Source organism: Eupeodes corollae, chromosome 2 (genome assembly GCF_945859685.1).
Source record: "Eupeodes corollae chromosome 2, idEupCoro1.1, whole genome shotgun sequence".
In the NCBI taxonomy this organism is placed as follows: domain Eukaryota; kingdom Metazoa; phylum Arthropoda; class Insecta; order Diptera; family Syrphidae; genus Eupeodes; species Eupeodes corollae.
Window position 1 is genome coordinate 80,987,621 of NC_079148.1, and position 12,930 is coordinate 81,000,550.

Here is a 12,930-nt window from a genome sequence, read left to right on the forward strand (position 1 = left end):
AGCTACCAGACGCTTACACAATCGACTTAAAAATTGTCTCAGTGGGCTATCAAAATGTGATACTTACTTATCCGATTCCACCAAAGGTTCAATGTTGTTGAGTTATTCATTTTGTGATTCACCGTTGTAGAAATATTTTTTTTTCATTTTCAATATTGGTAGTTTAAATGATCAACATTTCCCAACAATTTTCGTTTTTAAATGATTTTACATAACAATTGCTTAAAATAGTTTAAACGAAAAGCTCACTACCAAACTCTGCTTCGAAGAAGAAGAAAAACAAGAAGTAGAATTTTTGGAAAAAGTGCTTCATTTTTTTATAATGGTGTTAGTTTCTGCAAAGCTAAATGTATTCAAATAGGGATAGTGTGATTTATTTTTATTTTCTTAGTGTATTTATTTATCAAGTGTATATTTAGAACTTATAAATTTATTTATTTTAGTTATCGTTTTTCTAATTGATTATATTATTTATATTACTTTGGAGAGTAGTATAAAACATATATGTATATGAACGCACAAAACCCGAACATATGTCAAAACCCGAAAATAGGAGAGAATACAGAGGTGGTTACACTTTTTTACTTACTATAAACTGCTGTAACTGCTGTTTGCTTTAAGATTAATTTGTATTTTCTTTAAAATTTCTTTCTGGAAGATGATGATAGGCGACAAATAAACATTGAGCTCGTTAAACAAGCATAGCTGATAACATTTTGGAATTAGCTTTCTAAATAAGCATCAAAAACTTTTAAGTAAAATTTTCATAAAAATCATTTGATATTTTTTGAAACTAATTAATATACAAATAAATTTGATCACGTTTAACTTTTTGAAAATTCAAAAAGTAAATACTGCTAATGTTTTCAAATCGCTTATTCTATTTTAAAATTTCAGAAAAATCACTTGAGATTTTTTAAACCTAATTAATATACAAATAACTTTGATGGAACTTTTCACTTTCAAATACTGCTAATATTTTTGCAGTTGTTTATGCCATTTTAAAATCTACTCGACGTTTAAACAACGAGAATCCAATTCTCTTGCCATAAAATAAATAATAATTATAGCAATTTTAGAGCGAAGAAACATTTATTTCTGTTTTAAATTTATTATCAAAATTCACTTTTTCACATAAAACACACGCCAAAATGAATGAATTTGACATTTCACTCTGTTTTTTGTTCAATGTTACAGTACTTGTTTTTTTTGTGAATTCCTTTGATTTTAGTGTTCAAATCCAAAAAGTACTTTGCATATATCCAAACTCGCACTAGCCCCAAATCCTATACTGAGCAATGCAGGTTGCAGGGGGACAGCATGTCCCCTTACATATCTCGCGGCTAGTACACCGTATTATCAATTACAAAAAAAACTTGTTTTAGACTCAAAAAACAAAATACAAAAAGGGTAGGCCGAAAAATAATGGCTTAACGGTGTTCCGTCGCCTTAATATTTAAAATATGTCCTATTGAGACCCCAACCTAACTTATAATACAAATCAAAGCTATTTGTGTAAAGCTTGGATAGAAGCATTCTCCATTTTTATCTTTACTCTGTCACATGTAAAAGTCAATCTATTATATTCCACTTTTTGAGCGCGGTTGAGTCAAACCAATCCTTCTTCAACTCTGGTTTAAGCGACCTTAAGCTTATGTCACTACACCCTTAAAAATAGAAGGTCCGTTCACGTTTACGACACACTTCAACCTGCTCTTGCAGATGTGCTGAATGTCTGATCTGATTCAGAAAACCATGCTTCCCCATCTAATTGGAAAAAATGCTCACAAAACTAGTTCTCGTGTGACATTTGAATGGAAATGGATGTCAAAATGCATCTATTTGCATTTTATAATTTCATTTAATTTTAATTTCCATTTTACAAAACGGAAAACTCAAATATTTTATTTCATACATCAGCTAAACAAGGCGAAAATAATTATTCCATCAATTGTGTTATTATTTATATTTTAAGTACAAGTGTTTTTTGTGTTTCGTTAATTTAAATCTTGGAAAAAATAGGTGCGGAATACTCAAATAAGTTTGATTGTATAACAAAGAAGAAAAATTAAAAAAAAACCGAATGATATTTTAAAGTGCACAAGTACAAGAAACTTTTTATTACAAAAGTACAATTTTTTGTTTCTTGGTCTTGTGCTGCCTGCTGCGGAGACGGCGACGGTGATGCTTTCCCACCGTTTTCGTTTCATATTTCGTTTCTTTCATTTTCTTCGTGTCGTTCGTGGTGTTCCACGGTATATAGAGTATTAAAATCATTAAAAATTCTATTGTTGTACAAGTACATACATACCTCTACATTAGTTTGATTTTTTTTGTAGATGTCGGTCGTGTGTCGTTCTCGTTGTTGTCGTTGTCGTCGACGGTCGACTATCCAATCACCACTTTTGGTTTTGGCTAGTAATTGACTGAATAAAAAAAAATAAAGAAGGAAAATTACAATCATATCTATTTTATCCCCACATTTTTTAAGTGTTTTTCATTTAGCAATAAAATTGTGTTTTAATGAATTGTTTTACATTTACATTGAACGAGTATTAAAGACGAAAATAAATAAAAACTCGTTTGCCCGGAAAAGTCAACAACTTGTGGAGCAGCTAGTACATAGCATAGAGCATAGCGTTTCGTTTACTGATCCGATCCGATCTAATCCCAGAGGTATCTTTGGGATTTTGCAGTACTTTTAAGCTTCTTCGTCTACCTGTGAACTTAGCTTGTAGTAATTTCGTGTGCGGTAATTATTTTTGCTGGCAAAAAATAAACGCATAATTTGCATCAAGCAAATGAAGAAAAATGGATGAAAATATGCAATTGTGTCGAATTTGCATATCAAATTCGGAATGTGCGACCATGATTCCGATATTCGGCGAAGATCTTTTGTGGAAGAAAATTACAATGCTAGCCGATGTAAAGGTACGTTTGGTTATCGTTTCTCTCCCTCTTTTTCTCTCGCCGACTTCGGCTCTAAATAGTGAATACTAAAAATATTGAATTATTGGATTATCTTTCACTATAATCTTTGGGTTTGCCTCTCGATCTGTTACGATCGATCGAGTCAACCATAAGCACCCACTTTTATTCATATTGGTATATTTACAGTTATTATTTATTAGCTCTTTTTGATTGTGTTTTATTTCAAATTAAAATTAAATATTTTGTATGTGGCATATTTTTTAAACGCTAATGGGTATAATACTCGTATATTTGTTGTTAGGTTGAGAAGGGTGATACACTGCCGCAACAGGTGTGCATGGTGTGTGCAAAGTCGGTTGTCGGTGCGTGTATGTTAAAAAAAAAATGCGAAGACGCAGACAACTTCTTTCGCCATCATTTGCAAATGATGCGAAAAATGGAGCAATTCCAACGGGGTGATGGTGGCGGTGTTGATGTGATTACAATTTCTGAGGGCTCAGACCAAGATCCCAATGACGACAATGTGAATTTAGTTAATAGACATCTAATGACCGGCAGCAATATTGGCCTGCAGCTGATGAACGGAAATAATTCGAGTAGCAATGTCGGCGGCGGTGGAGCTTTACTTGAACAACAAATTGACAACAAGAACAGCTATGACATGAATTCGGTTCGTATGATGATGAACAATTTCTTGTTAGAACAGCAATCTAAGGAAGCTGATGCAATGGCAGCTGTTAATGGTTACCACAATGAAGGTGAATTCGCACCTCCATGTGATGCTTCCATGGACGATGATCAGTTGCCTTTGATTCCGGAAATCGAACTTATTACACCGAATGATGACGGTGGGACAGTGATGGATAGGCAACATATTGTCAATAGTCAACAACAAGGCTATCAATGCAGCGTATGTTATCAGATATTTGTAAGGAAGTTTTTACTAAAAGAGCATATGCAGAGCTGTCACGGCAGATCACCCCCGGTTTATGAGTGTACAAATTGTAAGAAGAGCTATTTGTACAAACGTTTTCTCGAAAAACATATTCGTAGGGGGCGTTGTGTTAAAAAGCGAAGGAATCAAACGTAAGTTTCAACTCTTTTGACACATTTACTTTTACAATACAATTTAAATGCAAATATAAATCAAATTAAATATACTACATTTATTGACTTCATTATTTTCTTTGTATTTATATTATAATTAGCAAACAAGTAAATATAATTCGGATTTAGTTTTGGCGTATTGCAACTTTCTTAAGTACATATAGTGTATCAAAGTAGAACTCTTACAATACTACTATTTTTTTATAGTAAACGGGCAATCAAGGGGTTATTAATAACCTTAACATGTTTAAAGTTTATCTTATTTTGTTTGTTACAAAGTCTATTGCAATCTTCTTTTTTTTTTCAACAGGTCTATGGTAATTCAAATTGTTTTACTTTAAATGAAAATAACTAAACGCAACATTATTTTAAGTTAACTTGTATTAAAGACAATTTAAAATTCACATCATAGTTAAACAACATCCATTCGGCTATAAAAAAAGAAGACAAAATGAGGCTAGTTATAACCGATCCGCCACCATGCTCTTTATTGGGTTTACGAAAAACATCTTTTTCATCTGAGCCTAAAAGGTTGAATTTGCTTTCATCGGTGAAAATAGATGTCTTCCAAGGGCTAAAATCAATCTTTTTAAGGTTTTTCTTTAGCGAAAGCAACTTCCTGGGTACAATCCCGTTATTTTTGTTTTATTTTGTAATAATCCGACAGGCTTTCTTTTTTTCTACGAATTTCGTAAAAACTCAAATATTTTATGTTTGAAAAAATTCACAGTAAATAAAAATAGTGGTACGAGTTTAAGTTTGGGGTTTTTTTTGTTGACCAATCAAAAAATCCTTAAAATAATTTAACAGTACATTTGAATTTATTTTTCTTAAGAAATCACGAGTAACAGTTTAAACTGTAAAATTACTAAATCTATTTTAAAATATAATAGTTCCATATACATAATTTCTTCGTTTTCATAAAAACGAATGTTTTGTAAAAGTTTTATTTTGATACACTATATAATTGATTCTCAAAATGAAAATATTATTAAAAAAAAAAATAAAAACATTATATACTTCAAGGGATATAAGTAGGAAGGCTATACTGCGCCTAATAATATGAACAGTATGCCAACCTTATCGCTAGTGCCAACTACCAACAATTAATAGTTTAAAAATATTAAAACATATTTTCAAGCGGCAGTAACCGGAAAAAAAACTTTTTAAGGTGATATAGGCGGTCATTGAAGCCACACCAATATCACACAAATATGATCCGAAACAAATTTGTATCAATACCTGATATTATATTTCTCAGATTGCCATCTCCGTGCTCTGTTTCTGCTAAACATGTCTAGCTAACAATAGATTTGTGGAAATCTTATTGTTTGAGATCTTTAATCTCATTACTTCTACAATAGTTATCATAACTGAACACTTTCTGGAAATCAAAAGTTTATTTAAATGAATGCTGGTAAAGATAGCATTTGAAAACTGCAACAGAAAATTCATAGTACTAGCACAAGGCTGGAATTACATCATAAGATTCCTTTATTTGTAATACGTTTTCTACAGTCACTGAAAATCGAACCTTCACTAAGTAGCTTACCAAGCCGATGCACTATGCATTTAGTTGAGGAAGACAAAATTTTACTTAAAACAGCCATACCAGTTACTCACTTTAATTCATTTTTAATTTACTACGTTTAAGTTTTCCGACTTGAAATAGGGGATTATGAAAAGTTGATTTTAAAATTAGCTTTAACTAAGTTTAAATCAGTACTCAATAATAGGACTCATATTTCTGAAGTAATTTAAATTGTAATTAGAAGTTAGGCATTAATTTTACACGAAGATTTTTGTATACAATGTTTTCTGTCTACTTTTAAGCAAATATATAAAACATTTTTTGAAAATTTATAGCCGTCCTATGGAGTGCACAGACTGTCATGTTCTTTTTCCAACAGGACATCATCTTGGATGGCATAAGCGAACTGGTTGCCCGTCTCGTGCTTCAAAAGTGTAAGTTATTTAAATAATTATTATGTTTTGTTCATTTTCATAATTGTAAATAAATTAATGTCTTTTTGAAAAACAATATAGGCCCTTACAACAGTTATTTAAACAAAATATCGTCCAATATAATAATTTTCCAAAACCTGTTATTCCACCACAAAAACCAGATAATGCCTTGTATATACAAAACAGAAGGTGAAGTTAAAGATTTTCTTTGTATCTTTATTTTTTGTTTTATTCTTGGTCTCTTTTGATTTATAGGATCCTACCGAATACTTCTAAACGCAAGGGACGAACTCGAATAAAGCTAGACGCAAAAAAGATCGCTTTGGCAAAAATTTTAATTCTTAATAAAGCGACAACTACTCAAATCGCTCAAGAGCTCGACATATCGCGTACTTTCGCTTGGCGTTTAAGGAAGAACTTGGTTAACGGTGTAAGTCTTCATGAACGTTTCGTTGATCAACAATCATCTGAAGAAAAGCAGGATAGTATCCCAAAGGCGGCAGCAGTAATACCTGAAGGGACTAATCCACCAACTGAAGAAGTAAACTTAGACATTAAAGTGGAACAAAATGAAGAAATCGAGCATACAAACGCTGAAAGGACTGTGGTAATAAAGAAAGAGGTTCAGGATAATGATGAAGAAGAAGAAGATGACGAAAATGATGATGACGATAGTGATGATGACGATGACGACTCTGATAGTGATAGTGACAGTGACAGTGACAGCGACAGCGACAGTGACGATGATGAAGATGACGACGATGACGATGAACAAGAGGAAGAACTGAACAAGAACTCTTCGGAACAGAATAATCAACAACCTGACGAGCTGTTAGCGAGTAAGGAGCAAAACTACCATTGCAGCTATACCAACGGCGCCAGCAACCAGATCCAACAACAAATCGAACAGTCGAATTATAATGGGGTCCAACAAACAGCACCTAATACAGAAACGCCTGCATCAAATCAAATGAATATGCACAATGAAAATGCTGAATCTGATTCCGAAGATGAAGATGGTGATGACAATGAAGACGATGACGATGACGATGACGACGAGGATGAGGATTCAGAGGAAGAAGGGGAAGAAGAAGCAGATGAGGTCGAAAACAGCGAAGGACAGCTACAAAGATACAAACAGCATTTGATGCAAACTTTACCTTCGGTGTTTCATATTCCACAGTGAGCTATACAAATATATGTTTTATTACTTGGGTGTATTTATGAAATAAAATATCCATTACTTACATTATTTTATAGACCAGGATTTCCCCAACCAGTTAATTTGTCAATCAAGTCAATGCAGCCTCAAACCACTAATCTAACGTAAGTTAATAATTTGAGAAAAATGAAAATGTTACAAAAATTATGATCAACAGGCCAACAACAAAGAAGCCTCGAAAGCCCAATGTATTCATTGATGACGAGAAGTATGCGACAGCTAAGATCCTCGTATCACAAAACTCTTCCACAATGGAAATCGCCCGACAACTAAACGTTTCACAAATGACGGCTTGGAAACTTCGTGACGCTATCGTAAAAGGTATACCCCTATCGTATCGTAGCAAACGTGAAACGCGTCCAAAAGCCGATAAACTACAAAAACCAGAAGCGTCAAGTACTCCAAAAGTGAAGTTGCCCCGGCGACGACTCAAAGCGGCTGAACGTGAACAGCGTGATAGAGAAATCACTCGAGAAATACTTGAAATGATAAAGGAAGATAGCAACATTCAATATTGGAAAGTTTCGGCCAAATTGGCTGAAAAAGGTTTCGCAATATCACCCTCTTCAGTATGTCAGAAATTAAAGGCTTTGGGAATACATCGCCGCTGGAAGCCCGGTGATAAGCCGCCTATACTTGATATGGACAGCTTAAAAAACAATAGCAGTATTGTTGGAGTAGGTATTGGTGGTGGCGCCAGTGGCGGCGGTGGGTTCGGTGGAGGAACTTCAACTGACAGTTTTGAGTTCAACAATGAACATCAATTCGAACTGGGTGGCGCACACTTTTTAAGTGCCTTTACGCATTAGAAGACGTAAATTCAATTTAGTACTGAGTTTCATCTTCTATCAGCGTATTTATTTATTTTGTTTCTCTTCTTGAGAAGTGGGCCGGTGAACAATTTGTATTAATTATTAATTTAGAGCTGCATTACGTGTATATTTAAATTTTGCAACTTAAGTATTGTTTATTAGAACAAGCACACCCACCCTAACCCAAATCAAATAGACTATATTTGCAGTTGATTCTGCTTGTCATGAAAACATTTTAACAGATAATTTAAAAGTTAAAATTATAATTCTTTTTACTTAAAGATTTTCTGTTAAGTTCGAAAGTATTTTATTTTATAAGCTAAAATCTACATTCACATGTATTCAATATTTTTATTTTTTCGTAAAAAAATGGTATAAACCATTTTAAGTTAATTTTACACTAAAAGAACTGAACAAAAATCTACAAAAAAAGTATGTTATAAACGTCTATGTACTCTGAAATTTTAAGTATTTTTTATTTCGTTTGTCTTGTGATCTAATCAAGATTTGTTAATATCATCACTTATCTATTTTAAACTTGTTTTAACTATGCCCTAAATGTTTATTCAATCGACTGAATTAGATCAAACAACAACAAACAAAGTGTAATCACCGAAACGTCATATTGTTGTTTTGAAAATTCCATATTATACTCAATAAAAAATTAGTTAAGCTATTTCCTTAAAGGTATTACATAAAGTACAAAGCATAGAAGTAAAACAACAACAAAAAATACATAAACTGGAGCATAATTATGTTTTCAGTAGATACGTACGTATACATATCTATTATCGTTTTAAGAAAAAATCATATTGCCTACATTCATACATATTTATATTTTATATTTACATCAAACTTAAATTCAATCACTTCAAAGAAAATATGATACTGAAATTAATGACGTTTTAATTGAATAAGAATATATATTTTGCATTTTGTTGCCCCTCTGTTTCTAAAAATGTTCTCACTTCATATTCAAATAAAAGCACTCTGATAAATCTCCTCTTATCATCAAATGAATTGTCCTTCCTTTTGGAACAATGACAACATAAATTATATTTTGAGGTGTCTCTCAACATGTTTTAACTACCGTACAAAAATTCTCCACTGCGATTCAGGATTTTTATATAATGATTTATGACTGTAGAAAAGTTTTTTGAGAAAACATCACTTTGTCGTTTTAGCTAGAAAAGTTGTAATGCAAGTAAAATACCCTTTTATTAAGTGAACCAATTTAAAAATGAAGTCCTTATTTGTCAAATAGTATTAGCTGCTCTCAGTGACTTGCATTGCCGATACCTTTAAATACCGTCAATCGGTGTTAGTTTGACACACTTAGCCAACGCATTGCATGAAATGTGACACAAAATTGGCTTTGCATATTAAATATAATTAAGTGATATGCGGTGCAAAAATGTAGGTACTTTGCAAACCCAGGTCCAAAATAATAACCTCTAAAACCAATTTATATCTCAATATTTCCTATTGTTTCAACTAATCGCAACTATGTCAAATAATATAGTACGTCCTTCGTTCAGTAAATAGTTCCTTTTATATAAATTTTCTGCAACAAATATCATAAGAAATTCCAGGTCCGTTGCACATTCAAGTTTTTGCACTGTACGCATTTACCTTTTATAAAATCAAAAATTGTGGAATATACCATTTAAATTTCCTATCAAATTTAAATTTCATCTAAAGCATATTCTTCATTCATATCGTATACAAAAGTCGGGCAAGATTTGTTCGTAGCTTTTCACATGTTATGAGAGATTGACTACATCAGTTTTCTTGAATAAAATGATTTAAAAATGTGAGTAAGTAAAAATACCCAACAAATATTCGCAAAAATTATTAACAGGCCTTCATGATCACATTTTAATAGTACATTTGTTCCAAACGTTTTTTCCTGCTGAAACATTCTTATAACTCCAATCTTATTAACCATAATTAAAATACGATTTTCAAATAATAATAATTCGTTTAATGTATATTCTAAACAAGACTATTTTCTTAACAAACAAACCGTTAAGTATTTTTCCCAAAACACTCCTTCATATGTAAATCATTATTTTCATTTTAAAGAATTTAATTCTTTCATAAAAAAACTACCTTATAAGCCTTTTAAAAAATAATCCTTCCTTTACTCATTCATGAAAATGAAATAAAAAAAAACAAACAAGCAACTATGTATACCACATGTATTACGAAATAAAACACGTATTATAAAAGTTTATAATATACATACATATTCAATAAAAAAATATAGTAGTTATATACAATATTAAATGTTTAAAACAAACAAATTAAGGCTAAAATATATAGTATATATTTTATAATAAACGTTTCTAACACGCTCATATGCAATACACTCCATTTTGTAGACAGAAATATACAAACATAAATATATATATACATATATATTATAAATTATATACTCGAGAAGATTTATTGAGAACAAAAATAAAAATATAAACGTATAAATATATTATAACAAATATAAAAAATTCTATTTTGAAGAAAATTGAAGTGAAATAAAAAAATTGTTTTAGATTTAAGCCACTGCAATCAAAAAGCATCAATTAGAACAAGTAGTTTATAGCTTTAATTTAAGAAGATGAGTTTTTATTAATTTTACTAAAAAACACAAAAATGCAATATTTTGCTTAAAGTAAAAAAGGAAAGTCGTAAACACATAAAAGACATACTACATACAATATTTTAAAATATTTAAGCTAAAATTCATTTAAATTATATAATTTATGTTTGAAACATTTCCATTTGCCGACATTCTACGTATAAATGTGTTAGTATTTTTTAGATAAATAATTTTTTTTTTGAACACACAATTGTGCTTTAGATACATAATGCATAAATGTAATGTTTAATTTTGTTTTATTTGGCGAAGCTCATTTGGCATTACGTTTCGTTAAGACAGAAATTAAAAAACAAAGTAGATAAATAAATAAAACATTGAATATTTTATAAAAAAAGTGTTTTTATTAACTGTAATTCTGTTAAAAATTAAAAATAATTTAAAAATTCAGTTATCACTGACAATGGGTATTTTCTACATACAGTATTTAAGTTACCACCAGTTATTCTTAGAAGATATGCTTCTGCTCTTTCTGAACCTTTGACAATTATTTTTAATAATTCTCTTTCTAAAGGTGAATTCCTTTCTTGCTGGAAAGAATCTTTTATAACTCCGATTTACAAGTCAGGTTCAAAACAGGAAATATCAAACTATCGCCCGATTTGCAAACTGTCAGCAATTCCAAAACTATTTGAAAAAATAGTGTACGACAAATTGTCATTTCTGTTGAAGGAAATCATTTCACCTCACCAACATGGTTTTGTTGCAGAAAGGTCTATTTCAACCAATCTTACTTTATTTTCTAACTTTGTCCTTAATAAGCTTGAAGAAGGTTATCAAACAGATGTAATTTACACTGATTTTGCTAAAGCTTTCAATGGAGTTAATCACTCGATTATTCTTTTTAAACTAAAAAACTTAGGCTTTCACTCTAGCTTATTACTTTGGGGTACCTCCTACCTAACAAATCATTTTCAAAAGGAGCGCATATATAATGTTAACTCTGTTTCAATTTCAGTTTCTTCAGGTGTACCACAAGGTAGCCATCTTGGCTCGCTGTTATTTTTAATTTTCATTAATGATATGCCTATTATTTTTAAAAATTCATTTTGTCTTCTTTTTGCTGACGATTTGAAGATTTATATATGCGTCAAGTCTTCTATGGATTGTTGTCTTCTCCAAACTGATATAGATCAGTTGGTTAGTTGGTGCACAATAAATGATTTAAGTCTGAATGTTGCTAAATGTCAGTGTCTTACCTTCAGTCGTAATTCCAACCCGATTTTCTTTGAATACAAAATAGGTGTCAAGAATTTAGAAAGGGTTTTTGAACAGAAGGATCCTATTCGACCCAAAAATGAATTTTAGGAAACATACAGAATACATCGTCGCAGAATCTAACTCAATGCTAGGCTTTATAAAACGTAATTCTCCTAGTTTCACTGATCCCTATACTCTAAGATCACTGTACAATGCATATGTTAGATCCATCTTAGAATATGGGTGTGTTATATGGAATCCATATTACGACATTCATTCTAAAAGAATTGAAAATGTGCACAAAAAGTTCACCAGATTTGTTGTTTGGAAACTCGGCTGGAACACTGATTTGACATCTTATAAAACAAGATGCCAACTTATTGGTCTCCAATCCCTTGAAAACCATAGGAAAATGTATGCAGTAATGTTTATTAGTGATATTTTGTCTTACCGTATTAACTGTTCTTTTCTCCTGTCTTTAATAAATTTGTATTCTCCTAGTAGTCATTTAAGAAATAGATTTTTATTTTTTGTAAAAGATCATACAACCAATTATAGTTTTAATGAACCTATGACTAGTTGTGTCAGAGAAATAAATCGTTTATCTGATGTTATAAATTTTGATTTTTACTCTAGTCGATACATTCTTAAATCAAGTCTAAATCCTTATTTCCTAATTAATTTTTAACTTATTGGTTGTTGTATTGTATTTAAAAAAAAAAATAACTTTGCTTTGTATTCAGTAGTCTGTAAGATGTATTGTCTAATTGATGAAATAAATAAATAATAAAATAATAATAATTTCCAGACCTGCCTTGAAAGTCCCAGACCTCCCTTGATTTTTTAGGCCTCCTCTGAAATATATTTTCAGACCTTACTTGAAATTTTTAGACCTCCTTTGATTTTTCCTGACCTCCCTTTCAATCTCAAGACCACCCTTGATTTTTCTATACCTTCCTTGATATTTCCAGACCTCCCTTGATATTTCAAGAACTCCCTTGAAATTTCCAGACCTCCCTTGAAATTTCTAGATCTTA

The 12,930-nt window shown here is 31.1% G+C and overlaps 1 protein-coding gene across 4 annotated transcripts; it reads left to right on the top strand.

Moving 5' to 3' along the window:
* Positions 1-1,800: 1,800 nt before the first annotated feature.
* On the top strand, positions 1,801-10,254 carry LOC129947546 (zinc finger E-box-binding homeobox 1). Of its 4 annotated transcripts, none has more exons than XM_056058144.1 (8): positions 1,801-2,022; positions 2,340-2,931; positions 3,233-4,017; positions 5,905-6,003; positions 6,085-6,192; positions 6,259-7,185; positions 7,264-7,329; positions 7,383-10,254. In XM_056058144.1, exons 2-8 carry the CDS (start codon positions 2,812-2,814, stop codon positions 8,032-8,034), a joined length of 2,757 nt encoding a protein of 918 aa, XP_055914119.1. In that variant the 5' UTR covers positions 1,801-2,022; positions 2,340-2,811; the 3' UTR covers positions 8,035-10,254. The 4 variants fall into 4 exon arrangements, with proteins under 4 accessions (XP_055914119.1, XP_055914121.1, XP_055914122.1 ...); XM_056058146.1 differs by having other exon boundaries at positions 2,492-2,931; XM_056058147.1 differs by having other exon boundaries at positions 2,506-2,931.
* The last annotated feature ends 2,676 nt before the right edge of the window (positions 10,255-12,930 follow it).